The 17823-nt window shown below is 37.7% G+C and overlaps 1 protein-coding gene across 1 annotated transcript in view; it reads left to right on the top strand.

Moving 5' to 3' along the window:
- LOC114651775 (uncharacterized) overlaps positions 1 to 17823 on the top strand; it is a 72002-nt gene that overhangs the window by 33372 nt on the left and 20807 nt on the right. The window contains exons 6-9 of the mRNA XM_028801737.2: positions 2050 to 2088; positions 2964 to 3077; positions 4936 to 5036; positions 5446 to 5591. Coding sequence (XP_028657570.2) covers positions 2050 to 2088; positions 2964 to 3077; positions 4936 to 5036; positions 5446 to 5591 — 400 coding nt within the window. The remainder of the gene's footprint in view (positions 1 to 2049; positions 2089 to 2963; positions 3078 to 4935; positions 5037 to 5445; positions 5592 to 17823) is intronic.

Here is a 17823-nt window from a genome sequence, read left to right as displayed (position 1 = left end):
GGCAGGTTTTCAATCTAACCCTTGTCTAAATTAGTGATTCGTTTTTCTACTAATTAACATTTTTGCCTTAATTTTAATTGATTTGCTATTTAAGACTCAGGCCCCTTAATTGTTTAATTTTTTTCCTTGAATAGGAGCTAACAATAATGAAAAAAAAACAAAAAAAACGAGCCAATACATGATGAGCAACCTGTGTCCATCATACAATATCCAAAAATAATGTTGATCTTCCGAAGTCCACAAATCATTTTGACAGCGCTCTTAGGAAAAAGTAAATCAACAGTTTTAAAAATGACTGCTGTGGGAGAATAAGAGCAGCAACAAGCCATAGAATTAAATAATGTGTTTAATTAACAATAAGAATTTGCTTCTAATTATGGAACTAGTTGGAGTGAAATTGGTTGGTGTTTGAGGACCCAACTTAGGTGGTCATCTGTTGGCTTGCTTCACATCTCATTTTTGTTTGGCTTTCATTTATAGAAAAAATAAGCAATTCAGATGACTGAGTTCTAAATAACGTAGAAATAAGAATGAAAGGAAAAGAGGTAATTTAACAGCAGAAATCAGTCACTGATTATGAAAGTGGCAGGATGAAAAACCTGCAGCCACTGTAGCCCTACAGATTCAGAACTGGACACCCCTAAAATATGGAATAAAGAATGGTGGATACCAATTACTTTTGTCAGTTACAATTTATTTCATGGAAAATTTCATTTTTTTGTTAAAAAATCTGTGCAAGGACAAAAGTGTCCAGATTTGAATCCCCATTGTTCCTACCTGGTATCCAGGGTTCATCTCTATAATGGAGTTACTGTTCCAGTACCTTGACGTAGGCTTTCATCTCAGTCTTACAACTCTGTCCCACTGACCATGCAAGGGAAAACAACACACAACACCTCTGGCTTCTCCAGCAGAATCACATTCATCTAATTTTCATATTCATTTCATAGATTGAGTTATCCAATATCTAATTTCAATGTGGAAAAATATTATTTCCTGTTAAATAGGCAATAATATTTTGATGTTACAATTGAGTACTCTCCCTTCCACTGCTGTGGATTTGTTTCTTGGTCATTTTTCAATATTAGATTACTTCAGTTCTGAATATCAGAGGATTTTGTAAATTGAATTGCCGCTTTTCTTCAACAACTTGATTTGGTCATCGCAAAACAGTAGGTTTCTTTGCCTGAATGACTCATTATGCTTTGGCTTCAAGAGATGTTATAGCATTCTTGTACACAACTATCCTTGATACAAAACAGAAATAATGTTTTATTCAGTGGTGTCGAGAAACAACCCCAGACTGGTCATAAAATATTTGAATTAACATTGTGATTTGATTTACATGTTTTGTATTTTTAATTTTGGGCTGCCACATCACTTTGCAGTGTTTAATATTTTAAAGAAAAGATGTGCCCCCTTTCACATATAGACAGACACTGGCACCTATCTTCTTATTAAAATCAGAATCCTGTCTTGCCGTACACAAATAAATATATCAATTTTAGTACTGTTATAGCCCCTGGTTGCATACCTAATACAAGTTTCAATAAAGAACATAAGAGAGGTTTCACAGTATTTGTCAAGATGTTGTGCAAGTGCTCTTTGCTTACCCAGTTTATAACTTAGGGACTGTATACTGCATACTGACAGTTGGCAAAGACAATTTAAAGCCCTCCATCTTACTGTAGCTTGTGGTCTGCCTGTTCTTCCTTTCATTCAGATCGTGTGGGATAATAGCGGTACAGGGAACTTTGTTTGCAGCTGGTCACATCCTGGCCATAGAATAGTGAACAGTGATAGCCCCATACATTATTTATAAATTCAATGTTCAGGCATTGTGCGTGCTTTGTAGTAAATTACATTGGCAATAACAATAAAATTAACAAAAAATGTAAAAAAAATGTTATACATTTTTATAAAGTAAGTGACTTCTAACAAAGGAGAACAAATAAAAGAGATTATTTAAGGCCTGCCACTATCTTAAATACTGAAGTCAATGTTATGTTTTTTGTTTCCCTCCGTTTCACTAATCCTCACCTCTACCAGGAGCATCTGATGGGAAATGCAGAAATGATACCAGAAGTTGTAAGTGTTTTAATTTGGATTTGCTTACTATCGCTAGCATGTAATCATCTGATTGTGATTAGCTTAATTACAAAAAGATATGTTATGTTTCATTATTAATGTAGCAGAATTTACATTTATCATTCTCTGAGCAAATAGGTTTGACAGATAGTGAATTGTCTAATGATTTCCTTCAAACTTTCCTGGATCATAATTAGATTCCTGCTCTAGTTATTACATTAAATTGGCACAATGGTATGAAATTCAAAATGGTAAAAGTTATATACAATTAACATTTTTACCTGATTTTTTTACCTAAAGTGGCCATAATGTGTGTTTGTTGGGTTTGTGTGTGTGTTTGCCCTGCAATAGACTGATGCCCTGTCCAGGGTTTGTTCCTTCCTTGCACCCTATGCTAGCTGGGATAGGCTCCAGGTTCCCCCGGTGACCCTGGGCTGGATTAAGTGGGTTAGCAAATGACATGACATTATGCAGTTGTTCAGTTGTTACTCCTAGCAATATTTCTTTCCTCTAATGTGTGGAGAAGCTGATTTTTGTATTTTAATTAATAGCAATAAAAATTGTATATAAAGTTTAATTCCATTTTTTCTCCTTCTGTATTGATAGATATTACTTGTCAGCTGTTAACAACAGTTATCTGAATGTACCAACTGTAAAATTAATTGATAAAGTGTAGAAACACTGCTGATTGTTAACTAAAATATTTTCCAATGTAAATGGTGATGGGAGATCAATTTAAAACTATTAGTAATCACATATAATGATCTGACAATTCATTAAAGTTGGGTTTGTTATCTTGAGCCTGTTGCTATGAAAATGATTCATGCAGATGAATTAATTGTTCATAATTTGATACTTGTAATATACTTTAATAGTTTGCAGAGGAACTTGAAAAGTATGAAGATGAAATTGACAGTGACCACAAGAAAGAGATAATTACAAAAATGATCCAAAACTGCGATTATACATCATCAGTTTCAGAGAATAAGGTGATTGGTTTTATAAATATTACATGAATTTTAAGTTATGTGCCATGAATTAAATATTAACCTTCTTGAATTAAGGTAAGCTGATGGTGTCCACCATTACATTATTTAATAATATTAAGGAGTTAAGAGTTCCTATACTGTTTCTTTTGAATGATAATTTTCCTTTAGCAAAATGTACTTTTTGTTCTGCCACTGCTGCAAAAACGGCAGATGGAAACAACAGGGCAACCCCAAGAGAAGAAGAAGGCAAATAACAAAGTCAAGAGAAAGAACAAAGGTCAGAGGAGATGGGAATCTGCAACAAAACCAAAACAAGAAACCAGAAACGGCACCCAAAATTTACAGTCAATTAAAAAATGCAAACAGTCTATTAGCTCTGAAATATGTAAAGAAACTAATATCTAATGCTGATAAATGACCTTCTAAGGATTTCTCAGAAACCAGGAATATCATGTCACCACTTTAAAAAGCTTTCTTGTCATGATGTCACAATATGTCTTTGTGGCTAAAGGATCGGTACAGGTAACTCAAAGGCTGCCGGTTTGAATCCCGGCAGTGACAGAAGAAATCCTACTCCATTGGGCCCTTGAGCAAGCCCCTTAACCTGCAATTGCTCTGGAGGTGCTGCACAAATAGCTGACCCTGCACTCTGTCCCCAATAAAACTCTGTGTGTCTCTGGAGAGTAAGTTGGGGTTTTTCAAAAAATGACAAATTCCTAATACAAGAAATTGTATAGGGTGATTAAAGGACGTAATCACTTGCTCAGTGATCAGAGCAGTCTGATTTTACACCTGAAAAGGCTACCATCGGCTGCATCCTGGCACTGAGGGTTCTCATGGAGTGCAAAGATGAATATCGGCAAATTGTCTTTGTAGCCTTTGTCAATTTTTCATAAAGTGTTCAATTCAGTTGATCGATGTGCTCTGTGAGACATCCTCAGACTTTGCAGGATCCCGAAGTTGCAGGATATCATGGCCAGCCTGTACATTGGTACTGTGAGTGCTGTGCAGAGTTGAAGGAGAACCTCTGTGTTTTTTCCAGCTGATTCTGGGGTTTGTCAAGGGTGTGTTCTTGCTCCTACTCTATTCAATGCTTGCATGGACTGGGTGTTGGGAGCAGTTGTGGGATCCAACGGCCATGGGACATCTGTTGGTGAAGAAAGATTCACTGATCTTGAGTCAATGGACGCTCTTGATTGGGGCTCTTGAGAGACTGAGTGAGGAGTCATGAGTGTCTGGGCTTGAGAGTGTCCTGGATAAAAACTAAGATCCAGGTCTTTAATGAGCTCTTGGGCACAGCTATCTGTCTGCGGAGAGAGTATCAACCTTGTCGAGTGGTTTACTTACCTCAGCAGTGACGTTCATGTCTCTGTTGACTCCTCCTATGAAGTCAGTAGATAGATTCCCAAATGACACACATTACCTGCATTGTGAGGGAGTGTCATTTATGGCACTTATGGCCATGTGCCGCGATTCCCTGAGGGTGATCTGGCTCACAGAATCCTCATTTTTGAGGACCTCAGTGGCTGGACCAGGCCCATGTAACATCTGGCTGTGGCAGACAGATGGTCATTTCTGAGGAATGGGACTGGTCTGCTTTGGAGGGTTGCCATCCAGGATCCCAAGCTGTTTTGTCGTGTGGTGGGTGTGTCAACTCTCTGTACCAATGCACGCTTCCTGACCCAACCTGATTAAAGGATAAAAATACATTTTAAAATCTTGTTAACTGATTTGGTTAGCACTAATAGATTATTTCTTCATGTTTGTTTTTAATGCTTAATGCTGTCTTCAGGTCAACTGGGACTTGACAGGTCAATTGTTGAAAACTAGTTTTGATTTTATAATTTTCATGTTTCAGATGTCAGAAATGATCAAAGCTGAAGAGAAGTCATTTTCTGCTCTAAAACAATATTGTAATGGTCAGAGTCTCAGACACTTTCAATCCTACTTACTTCCTGAGTAAGTAAATCAAAGCAATTCTTATAAGAATATAAGGCTGTAAAATCTTGACCTTGCTAAAATTTCATTAGCGTAGGAATAAGATTTAGATGGATGGGTAAGATGGAAATATAATATGTAAGTGTGCATATAAACTGTACATGTTTATATGCTTGGATTGTTGCTTGGAGTGGGTCAGTTTTCTGCTTTTCTCAGGCTTATTGATGAGTTAAAGTACTTACCATGTGGAATTTAAAAATTGCTTATATATCACTGGAACTGAGCGCTGACATGTAAATTTGTTTTTGTTTGCTGCTATAACTGGTATGAAGATGATTAAGTTTAGTATCATTCTATAATTTGTTAGTTTCTTAGAAATAATATGTGAAGGGGAATTTTTTGAAATTACTGGTTTTCTGTCCATTTTAAGAAAAGGAACAAAGAGAGCTTATATGGCAACTACGAAGACTGTTGTGCGTCTCCGTTATGGGCGGATTTATCAAATGAAAATTGAATATATGAGCAAAGAAGATCTTCAAAACCAGCTTTATGAACTTGTAGAACTTGCAAGAAATCGTAAGTTATTGCTTTGTTTATCAATGTTATACTACATATACAAAGCCAATACAATATTTTTATAGTGCACCATAGCAAAGTGACATTCATATGCAGCACCATATTTCCAGGTGTATAGTTGTCACAAATGTTACAAACGTGGCATGGTGGGTTAGTGTCAGTTAGTCAATGCTGGCTGGACTTGGCAACTTTTGGGTTCTTATCACAAACTGTTCCTTTGTTTCTTTTTCTTCACTTTGGCTTTGACTCAAAATTTTCTTTGATCTCCCAGTTTTGTCCTGCTTTGTTTTCACATCCTTCTCCTGATCACTCCACGTCTTGTTTGCCCTGTGGACATAACAGATTTGAATCCACAATCTCAGGATTTAAAGTCCAAACCCATACATACTATACAACATTGCCTATTAATATAATTTTGATATTATACCAATACCCTGGATAAACAATTAGAGGTGGGGATGAGTATAGCACAGATTAGTGCATACTTTTAGTGTTAATGGCCAAAAATGAAAGGGGAGGTTGCCATTTATGTGAAACAGAATTTAAATGCTTGTCTTCTTCAGTCTGATGAGGAGACACATCTTAGTGTGGATATCTGAATCTGACCAGAAAGCAGTAGGAATATAGGCTAGATAATGAGAATACCTGTATGTCAGATACTTTCAATGTTCTGTACATCTTTATGTGAGGGGGATTATAGCCACTTTGGACTTTAATTACCCAAATATTGAATGGACTAATCTTAGAAACAGTTAAGCAGAACAACAGCAGTTTTTAGATGTAATCACTACCTGTTTTTAACACGCTGTGTTAAATCATCAGTGAAAGGGAAACAAGTATGGAATTAGTATTTTGTAATAATCAGGATGAGTTCAGTTTGTAAAGGCGATTGAACCTATAGGGTCAAGTGACTATAGCATGATATTGTTTTGATAAAGTGCTGATGAAAACACTAAAACTTTGAAGTTTATCTTTAGTAGGGTAATTTTTGAGCAGATGTGTTAAAATCAAAAAAAGATAAAAAAGGATAAACTTTAAAGCGTGGAGACAGCCGAGAAGCAGTGGAGCAGGTTTGAATGTGCTTTACATATAATGCAGGATATGTTTATCCCAAAATTTAGAAGCAGTAGGAATTTAAAGAATATGCTGCTGTGGATAAATGAGGAGATAAAACAGATGCTGTAAAGAAAAAATAGCTTTCTGCATTTTAAAAATTGTATAACTGATGTTCCAACTGTAGGGCTTATGAGACCAACAGTTAAAAAGGCTGTTAGGAAATCTAAAAAGCAATTAGAGAAAAAATATGTTGTGCAAAAGGCAATAGATGATCAAAAGATATTCTTTTAGTGTTTAAGTAGTAACATGATGGTCAAGGAGAAGGTGAAGTGTATCAGGAATAAAAATGATGAATTAAAATTTACCAACAGTGACATAATAAATGTTCTAGATATCAAAACTAAAAGACGTGGGAATTTAAGGCACAGTAAACATGTGGAGAATTGGATCAGGAATTAGAATCAAAGTTTTATGGTGCAAAGACCCTTATCAGAATTAGGAGATAAAAAAGTGGTGTTCCTCTGGGACAAGTGCTAGGACTACTGCTGTTCTTAATATACATAGACAAATTTGACACAATTATTAATAAAAACCTGGCTACATTTGTAGGTGATACCAAAACTAGCTGGAATGGCAGACAATCAGCTGAATCATTACATAGGCATTTGAACAGCATACTGGCTTGTGCACAGTTTATGGCAGATGATTTTCAGTGTAAGTGTAAGATTTTAAATGTAGCAAGTAAAAATGTTAGATTTGAATAGACAATGGGAAGTCAGAAACTTCAAAATACACCTTGTTAAGGAGACAGAAGTCATAGTAGACTCATCACTATCTGCATCCACACAGTGTACAGAAGCCATTAATTAGGCTATTAGGACGTTAGGGTATATAGCTCAGTATGTAAAGTCAAAGGTCATTCTTAACCTATACTATGCCTCATCTGGAGTTCTGTGTGCAGTTTTGGTCTCCAGGCTAGAAAAAAGAAATAGCAGAACTAGAAAAAATCCAGAGAAGCATGGCCATACTGATTAAAAATCTGTAAGGTATGAACTATGAGGAAAGATTCAAGGAGTTACATTTTTTCAGTTTGTTGTGATGTGAGATTTTACATATAACTTGATGAATATTTTGTATGTCTTTATTTGTAATTTAGGCATAGCAATGTAATTTAGTGTTTAAACCCCCCCCACCCCCTTAGGAATGGGTCTGTTTAAATTTTATGACAGGATTTGGGGGATGTGTCTTAAACCAGTTTTTGCAGAGTGTTTCTTTTCTAAAGTCATTTCTAACCCCATAAATGGGCTAAGGTGTACTTTAACATATGGTTTGGGGGCAGGCTGTTTGGTCTGAAGTATGGCTGTTTGGAATTGGCTTGGTTCAGAAGCCTTTAAGTACTACGACACCCTATTGGCTGTAGGGGTTGGACAGAAAATCTATATATTTACTTGTTTAACCTCACACTCTCTCTCTTACTAACCAACATCTGAAAGAAGCATCTCTCTTGCTAACCTGTGATGATGAAGACAACACAATGAAGAGCACAGCTCAGCAGCCATTTTGAACAGACATGTGGCTGAAAGCTGAGCAACAATGATGCCTTAACTAGAGACATTTAAGTAACTACAAGTCTGTGTGCCGCCTGAACTACATATCACCATTTAATCAGGTTGTATGGTTGCCAATATTCAAATGTACTTTGCATTTTGTTATTATTTATGAATATTATCAGTAATAAATTATTTTATGTGTAACTTAACTTCTGCTTGTCTTTTTACTACATCTAATTGCCTGAGGTTGTAGATATAGAAGGGAAGGTGGGGATAAGTTATATACAATAATACCTTATAAACAGTGGTAAGTCTGTGAGATTAGGCATTCTAAGACTACATATTAATAATACAATAGGGGAAAGTAGAGTAATATATATTACTCTACCAAGACAAAACACAGTTGAAGCAAATGAAGATTAAGTGGTGATATGACTGATGTTTTTAAAACTATGAAGAGAATTAATTCATTAGATCCTAGCTATCACTTTTTAAATTTTTAATAGCTTTATTTCAAGAAAGTTACAGCATACAATCATGAAGATAGAATTTGGAGAATTTATACAACAAATACCTTCAAAATCAATCTAGAAAAAATATCATAGAATTAAAAAAGTACAGGAAAGTAAAACAAAAGCTAACAAAGGAAGAACTCCTGTTACTTTAAAATGAGTTCTTAAACAAGAAAGGGGACACAGATGGAAACACACTAAGGGTACATTTTGTCTGAAAATTAAAAAGGTTGTTCTTCATGAGGAGAACCATAGAACATGAAATATATTATAAAGCAATTGGGTAGGACTCCAGGGTCCTTCAAAACATAGCTTAATGTTTTTGGATTAGCAAGCTTTGTTGAGCTGAATTGATTGTTTTTGTCAAAATTGTTTTAATGTACGTCCTACTACTTGTGTTCCCATGGGGAAGAATTATAAAGTGGGCAGGAAACCATGTGAGGGTTACCTGATCTGGAAGATTCTATTCTGAGGATAGTTATAGATTTGATAGACTCTGGGAGGCAAGAGCAAGGGAGCTCTTTAAATCTGGCCTCTGGATGTTCTGGGTTAATCCTAACCCAGAAAGTGATCCCAATGATTGGCAGAGGAAGGTTGAGCTTAAAGACAGGAAGTTAGATGAGCAAACACTCTTTTTGAAATGGTCGTAGTCTTAGTGTTAGGACTGTGACATTGGAGGTGTAGTTTTAGTGTGGGTTTTCGTCATATGTGGTTTTAGTCATTATATTTTTCCACCTTTATTTTTCTCCCTAGTACCTTCATTTTGTAAATGAACTACTTCATTTTTGTGAATATTTTGCTTTGTTACTTAATTCCAGTGAATGGTGGTACATAAGGGTTCCTCCTGTCACAACACATGCAATGTGAAACTTTCAAAGCACTATGACAGCTTGCTTATTGGAGTAATACATGTTTTATGCTTCATCATTCGAGGTCTGGAATATCACTGTATCAGCTTACACTGAAGTGCCAAGTATGATAAAAAACACTGTTAATATCATATTGTTCCTAATATTTCAACAGCAAATAGCAAAGACTGATAAAATGCCATTTTTTAATTATGAAGTGCCTTGGGTCCACTGTGGGAAACATTTTATTTACACACAATTTACTGAGGCACTGTTTGCAATAGTGTTCTTTTGATTTTTTTTTTCACCAGACACCTTGGAATAATATAAAGTGGATTGGAAGAGTACAGGAATGGAGGGTTGGTTACACTTTTTTGTTATATGTGGAAAAAAAACGCTTTCAACTGTCTTTTATTCTGCAATTCTTTGCTCTTAATAAAGTTAGATCACTGTGTCACCTCTGCATTAAGGCAAGTAGGGTGCTGCTTCTCTCCCTTCCCCCAACAGATGGCAGTGTTGTGCATAAACTACGTAAGTAGTAAAGTCACATTTGGTACACTGAATTAATCCCTGAGGAGGAATTATCTTTTCATATGATCTTTGGAGATCAGAGCACAGGGTCAGCCATTGAACAGTGACCTGAAACAGTTTTCAGGTTAAGGACCTTGGTCAAGGGCCCAACGGAGTAGAATCCCTTCTGGCAGTAGGATTTGAACCAGCAACCTTACAGATACCAGCACAGATCATTAGCCTCAGTGCCACCACTCCACCTTTGTTAAAATGTTTATAAAATACTCAAAACACAGTAGTTGATATAAATATATTTTTCCATTTTTCCAGTCTGAAATTTACTAAAATTATTTCAGATGTTTTAGCTTAGGCAGAGTGGTAGCACAGTGCTGTCACTCCTGCCTCACAGCACCAGGGTCTGCATGAGTTTTATATGTTCTCCCCCATGTATTTACGAATTGTTTGGTATGACTGAGTGTCAGTGAGTTGACTCAATCAAACATGGTGCCTAATTTTTTTATTTCCATATCCTTATCAAGAGCGACTCATTATGGATTTGAAAAAGTCAATAACCGGTTTGTGACACTTCTGTTTACTTTATCTCACACTCTGCCCTTTTCATTTCTGAGTATTTTTTTTACGTACATGTGGTGGGTTGGCTCCTTCAAAAATCTAAGGCTTTTCTTAAAAATACAATGTAGTTTAATAATTTCAAACTCGTATCTACTCTTTTGCTACAATCCCATATGGCATGAATATCACTCTAAAGGCTATGTAAAATAACAATACAGAATGTAATGGGCCAAAAGTCAACACCATTTAGGAAAAAATAATAATGATTTGAACGCACATCTGTCTGTTATTATAAGCCATGACAGAACATAACCACTGAAAAAACAGAACTGCAGAAGCAAAAGTAAGGTTATAAGCAGAATGTAATCTGGAGCTGAGGGCTTGCTGAAGTTGTAACAGCTCCACCCACAGCGGTGACTGCGAGCATACAAGTGAGCAGGAAATGTATTCTTAGCTCAAGGAAAATAATTTTAGTCTGTGATAAATGTTTTCTTATATTGAAAAGCTTTCTACTTCAAAGTGGATGGATTTGTTAAGTTTTAAGGCTTTAAGCAGGCTTTTGATGAACTACTTTAGAATTCTATTTAAAGCTTGTATGAACTTGTACATCTGTCTGTTTTTGGTGTAGTCATCATCATTATTCTGAATCACATTGAACACTTATGCACAATACAATTTAAAACTTTGTTTTTTTTAAAATGGCTATTAATGATTATTTGTGTTTCCATTTTGTTATGCTGAATATTTAATTTTGATGTTGAGATATCGTTTAATGCTGTCATTTGGTAGTTATACCGTTTGGTAATATTTTGAAACATCTTACATTTTTTATAGCATTATTTGGCTGACATTTTTTATCACTGCTGTTGGCAGCCTAATACAAGTCATGTCAAGTGCCTTTATTGTGATACCATCTATACACACCACATTACAGCATACAGTGACACTAAATAATGTTCCCTAGGACCAAGGAGCAACATCTACATAAACACAGGTCAAGTGCAAGGCAGGTAAGGAAATACACTATACTAGAAACTGATAAGTAAATAAATAAAAGGTAAATGAATAGATAGTAATAGTTTGAAATAGATAGTAATATAGAAATAAAAACAACTACTAATAATAAAAAACATAAGTAGTAACCAGTGTAACAAATGTACTGCATAAAAAACACCTACTAGAAGGGCAGGAAGGCAGCACAGAGTTCAGATTCTGGACAGCCAAGTTGTAGAAGCTGTTTTAGAACTTGGCTGAACTGGTATAGATGCTACAGTATCTTCTGCCAAGTGGAAATGGGACAAAGAGACCGGGGGAGTTGTAATATATATGGCTTGTGAATGTAATTCTTCATAAAGATGTTTTTATTGATGTGCAGATTTTTTCTGCTATATGCACTATTTCTTATTTGACCTTATGTTCAGAAACACTGCAGTTCCCAAACCAGACAGTGATACAGCTGGTCAGAACACTGTTGATGGTACTTTGTAGAATGTGTTGAGAAGTGTAGGAGTTGGCTTGCCTTCTTTAACTGCTAAAGGAAATGGAGACACTGCTGCACCTTCCTGGCTATGAAAGTAGTGTTAAGTGACCAAGTAAGGTCAGCTGTGAGGTGCTCCCTAAGGAATTTGGTGCTCTTGACTAATTCCACCACAGAGCCCTCAGTAAGTAGTGGGGTGTGAACAGCATGGTGCTTACTGAATTTAACAATCATCTCCTTTGTCTTATCTATATTAAGAGACAAACTGTTGCACTTGTACCAGCCCACTAATCGTTGTATCTTGATTCTGTAAGCTGACTTATGAGATCCACCACTGTTGTGTCACTCACAAACTTAATGATGGTGTTAGAGCTGTACACAGCTGTACAATTATGAGTCAGCAGACTGAACAAAAGTAGACTAAGTACACAGCCCTGGAGAGCACCAGATTAGCCTGATGGTACTGGAGATGGTGTTTCAGATGCAGATTATTTAAGGTCTCTCTGTCTTTAAGTCCATGATCTAGTTGTATAGGAAAATGTTGTAGCCTGTCAGATTCAACTTCCCTGTGAGCTTCTGAGGGATGATTCTGTGACAGCTTAACGGAAGCCAATGAAATGTATTCTAGCACAAGTGTCTATTTTCAAGAGATGGGACAGGAGCAGATGAACAGTAGATGATATGGCATCTTCAGTGGGATGGCGCAGGTAACAGGCAAACTGGAGAGGGTAATGTGATGTGGGAAGAACAGCTTTTAAGTGTCCCAGTGCTTGCCTCTCAAAGCACTTCATGATGATAGGTGTGATTGTTATAGGGTGATTGTCATTGAGGTAAGAGACAGAGGACTTCTTCAGTACAGGTATGATTGTGCTGGTATTGAAGAACTTGTGGATGACTACCCTCCTCAGAAAAATGTTAAAAGATGTCCGTGAAGATATCCATCAGCTGGTTTGAATATTGAGCACTCAGCCAGGTGGTTTGTCTGGCCCAGCAGCCTTGTTTGGATTCAGAAAAGTTCTCTGTTGAACAGTGAACAAACACAGTATCTGTTTTTCCTCTGGGGGGACCAACTTCCTTGCAGGTATGTCATTAAAGGTCTAAAACCATGCGTAGAAGTTATTTGGTACATCAGGTAGGGATGCATCACCTCTGCAGGCAGGTCATGTGGTCTTATAGTCTGTGATGGCTTGGATTCCCTGCAACATGCACTATATGTCTCTGGTGTCCTAAAAGTGGCTGTGGATTTTCTTGCCATACTCTAGTTTAGCTGCTTTGATGCCCTGAGATATGTTTGCCCTTATTGTCCTGAGGGCTACCTTGTCATGTGAACTAAAGCCAACATTACAAGCTCTTAATAGTGCATGTACTTCCAGTATCACTCATGTTTTCTGATTTGCACATATTCTGATGGTTTTTGAGACAGCCACATCATCTATGCAATTGTTAATGTAGCCAGTAGCGCTGGGTGGTATACCGGTTCATACCGAAAACCGTTTTTTATTTTTTTTATGATATGGATTTTTCTTATACCGCAACACCGGTTTAAATTGCCTAAACGATGTTCGGAACGTGGCGCAGCGGGAAACTGTTCAAGTGGGGACCTTTTTCACTGCTACACCGCTAAACACAGATTTGTTGCACTAGGGCTCTTTTTCACTGCTACACCACCAAATAATGGGCGGTAGCATAGGTATGCCGTGCGGTGAAAATGGACAGAGAGCCGAAAAAAAGCAGTCATGACTGTCGCCTGGAGATGCTTTAGTTTTAAAAGGTCAGATGTGTAAATACTGTTTCTATACTACTGGATAATACTGCAAGCCAAGTTGTACTTGTTTTATTTGTTTTCAATACAGTGTAATGTACCTGGGTACTGTGTAATAGTGTGATGACATTTTGACTTTATTCTCGACATTTCCACTTTAATCTTGACGCTTATGATGAGAATAAAGTCGACATGTTGACTTTATTCTCGTAATTTGTCATTAAAGTAGAACATCGTAAACTAAACTTCATCATAAAATGAATATTTAATTTACTAGATTTTCTCAAACCCCATCATAAGTTATATAGCACATTAAATGCTTTGTGTTAAGTGATTCGTTCAGAGATGGGCGCAACTCTGAATGGATGGCACAATTAAACATGTATAATGAAGATATTTTTAAAGTTCTGAACACTCTGTGGGCTAAGTTTAAAACTAGTTTTAATTTCACAAAGACATTTATCGTTTGGTGATTGGTTATGTAGTGAAAGAAAAAGGAAGGATAGGAACTGGGGTTTTGGTAGCCCACGTCAGATAGAGGCAGCATGCATGCAATAAAGATAGCCCGCTCAGAAGAACATGCATTGAATTCTGTTTTCGTGTCTCCGACCAGCAGATCACAAACCCAACATTTACACAATATTTAAGTTAAACCTGTGCGATAGCTATTCATACATCCAGTTTTTTGGAGCCTTGTCACACCTGCCATAAAGTTCTCTACACTGAACATACACCTGGGGACTCCTTACTGCGAGAGAGCAGCACTACCGCCTCACTACCGTGCATGTGTAATACCTGCTTTAATGCATTTCATCATGAAAATGATATCAAGTATTTATCTTAGCATTCTAAATTTTCAGAAAGCAGGAATATCATGAAGTGAATGGATTCTGTATGGTGATCGCTGTCTTCTCTTAGTGCGGAGGAAGTCAGTTTAAGAAGCGTAGTGATTAACCACTGGGTCGGGGAACGTAACACAAAGCATTTAATGTGCTGCATTAATTTATGATGGGGTAAATTAAGTAATTGATTAAACATTGATTTTAGGAAGAAGTTTAGTTTACGACATTCTACTTTAATTATGAAGAAAACTATGAGAATAAAGTGGAAATGTCGACTTTAATCTCAACATAAACGGCGAGAATAAAGTGGAAATGTTGACTTTGTTCTCGACATATAGTTTGTTTTTTTCTTCCCAGTATAGCTTAGGTTGAAGCAAGGTCCATATTAATGCAGTTTGCCTAAATGATGGTTCAGCTGGTAAAGATGTCATCACCAAGTTGCACTTGTATTTTATTTTAATTTGGTGAATACTGTGTAATGCACCTGGGCTTGAAGTCTTGAAGTAATAGTGCAACTATCAGTAATAATACTATTATTTATTTTATTGTTATTATTTATTAGTTTAAATATTATGCAGTTTAATGATGATAAAGTTGTTTAAAAAGTCACTTTAACGTATCAGTGGACAGAGATTGTTAACATTAACAGAAAGTGTAGTTGGTTTATAAAAATAATTTACTATTTATTCCTTTTCTAAGACATATTCGGTGCAATACAATTTTTGACAAGCACTTCTGGATATTTTACTAAGTCTAAATGCCTCTTTGTATGGTTGAAAATATGTTGTCAAAATTAGTTTGTTTTTGCAAAATTTGTTCAATAAAAAGGTTCTATATTTTGACTGCATCTGTCATGCAATGTGATACCTTCTCCATTAGTGCCACCCCCTTGAAAACTATCACTTTATGGGGCAATGCAAAACTGTATTAATACTTGTGTGCACATTAAAATGTTTTTTTTTTTTGTACAATGTACAATACTCTTGACAGTGGAATAGGTTATTCTTAGCCAGTAATTGCAGTGGAAAATGTGGTTAACATCCACTCATGCATGGGGAAAAAAATACCGTTGAATACCGTGAAACCGGGATAATTTAGAAAAATACAGTGATATAGAATTTTGGTCATACCGCCCACCCCTAGTAGCCAGTGACTTATGGTGTTCTTAGGTGGCAGCTGCTTTAAACATGGACCAGTCTATGTGATCAAAGCAGTCCTGCAGGGCTGACCACACCTTGACCTATTTGAGGGTTAATTTGGACCATTTAAGCAGTGTTCTTTATGCAGACACTAGAGTACCAGAAACATGATCAGAAAAAATGAAATGTGGGTGAGGTATGGTTTTCCAGTATGTTCTCTCCCCTAGTTGGAAAGTTCATATGTTGATTGTAATGGCATAAAGGTTTGTGGTTTTGGGCCCCGTATACTGTAATAAAAAGGTCAAATGAATTTCCAAAACAGAAAATTTACATCAAACAACCAGGGATGGATGGACGGACATTTTAAATAGGTGGACCGGAAATTAGGGACGTGGAATGTTGGGAAGGCGCAGTGGTGGATGGGTAATGGACGTCATCAATGAGGGACCAGATGAGAGAAAGGAACCCGGAAGTGGTGTTGTTTTGTTTGTCCGGGATGGATTATGGTGGCGGTGCTTCATCCTTTCTATGAAAAGAGAGAGTGGTTAGTACCCCGCCTTTGTCCCCTGGCACGACTTGTTGCGATGCGCGTCGGGTCCTTAAGCTGCTCCCTATGCGCTCGTGCGTGACATGACCCCCCCCCTTCAGTGCAGACCCACTGGGTTGGGCGGTCCGAACTGAGAGGTTGTGAACCCGGGAGAAAGCATCAGCGTTGGCTTGGAGGTTACCCCAGCGATAAGTGACGGTGAACTTGTGGGGCTGCAAGTCCAAAAACCACCTAGTGACCTGAGGATTCGACCTCCGGTGAAGGGCCTTCCACTGGAGGGCAGCATGGTCCGTCACCAGGGTGAACTCCCACCCCAACAGGTAGTACCACAGATAAGTTACCACCCACTTGATGGCCAGGGCTTCCCGTTCCACCGCTGTATACTGTGTCTCCCGGTCCAACAGTTTCCGAGGTATATCACGGGGTGCTCGACACCATCGATGCTCTGGCTCAGCGCGGTACCGAGACCTGTGTCCGAAGCATCGGTCTGGAGGAGAAAAGGAAGCGTAAAATCAGGAGTTCTCAAAACAGGTGCCGTCGTCAAGGCCATCTTTAGGTCACTGAATGCACGTTCCGTCTCGCTATTCCACACCACATGGAAAGGGGCCTGTTTCTTTGTCAAGTCAGTCAAGGGTGTGGCTTTCTCGGAGAAACGAGGTACAAACCAGCGATAGTTGGTTTCAACTGAACACCAGCAAAACCAAGGAGTTGGTGGTGGATTTTAGGAGGCCCAGACCCCTCATAGACCCCGTGATCATCAAAGGTGACTGTGTGCAGATGGTGCAGACCTATAAATATCTGGGAGTGCAGCTGGATGATAAATTAGACTGGACTGCCAATACTGATGTGCTGTGCAAGAAAGGACAGAGCCGACTATACTTCCTTAGAAGGCTGGCGTCCTTCAACATCTGCAATAAGATGCTGCAGATGTTCTATCAGACAGTTGTGGCGAGCGCCCTCTTCTACGCGGTGGTGTGCTGGGGAGGCAGCATTAAGAGGAAAGATGCCTCACGCCTGGACAAACTGGTGAGGAAGGCAGGCTCTATTGTTGGCATGGAGCTGGACAGTTTAACATCTGTGGCAGAGCGAATGGCACTCAGCAGGCTCCTATCAATTATGGAGAATCCACTGCATCCACTAAATAGTATCATCTCCAGACAGAAGAGCAGCTTCAGCGACAGACTGCTGTCAATGTCCTGTTCCACTGACAGATTGAGGAGATCGTTCCTCCCCCAAACTATGCGACCCTTCAATTCCACCCGGGGGTGTAAACGTTAACATTTAACATTACACAAAGTTATTGTCTGTTTTTTCACATGCATTATTATCATTCTTTAATATTATTTATTGTATCATTATGCTGCTGCTGGAGAATGTGAATTTCCCATTGGGATTAATAAAGTATCTATCTATCTA

This window comes from Erpetoichthys calabaricus, chromosome 5, assembly GCF_900747795.2.
Source record: "Erpetoichthys calabaricus chromosome 5, fErpCal1.3, whole genome shotgun sequence".
NCBI classification, from domain to species: domain Eukaryota; kingdom Metazoa; phylum Chordata; class Cladistia; order Polypteriformes; family Polypteridae; genus Erpetoichthys; species Erpetoichthys calabaricus.
Note: the sequence above shows the minus strand (reverse complement) of the source record. Positions and strands in the feature narration are given on the sequence as shown.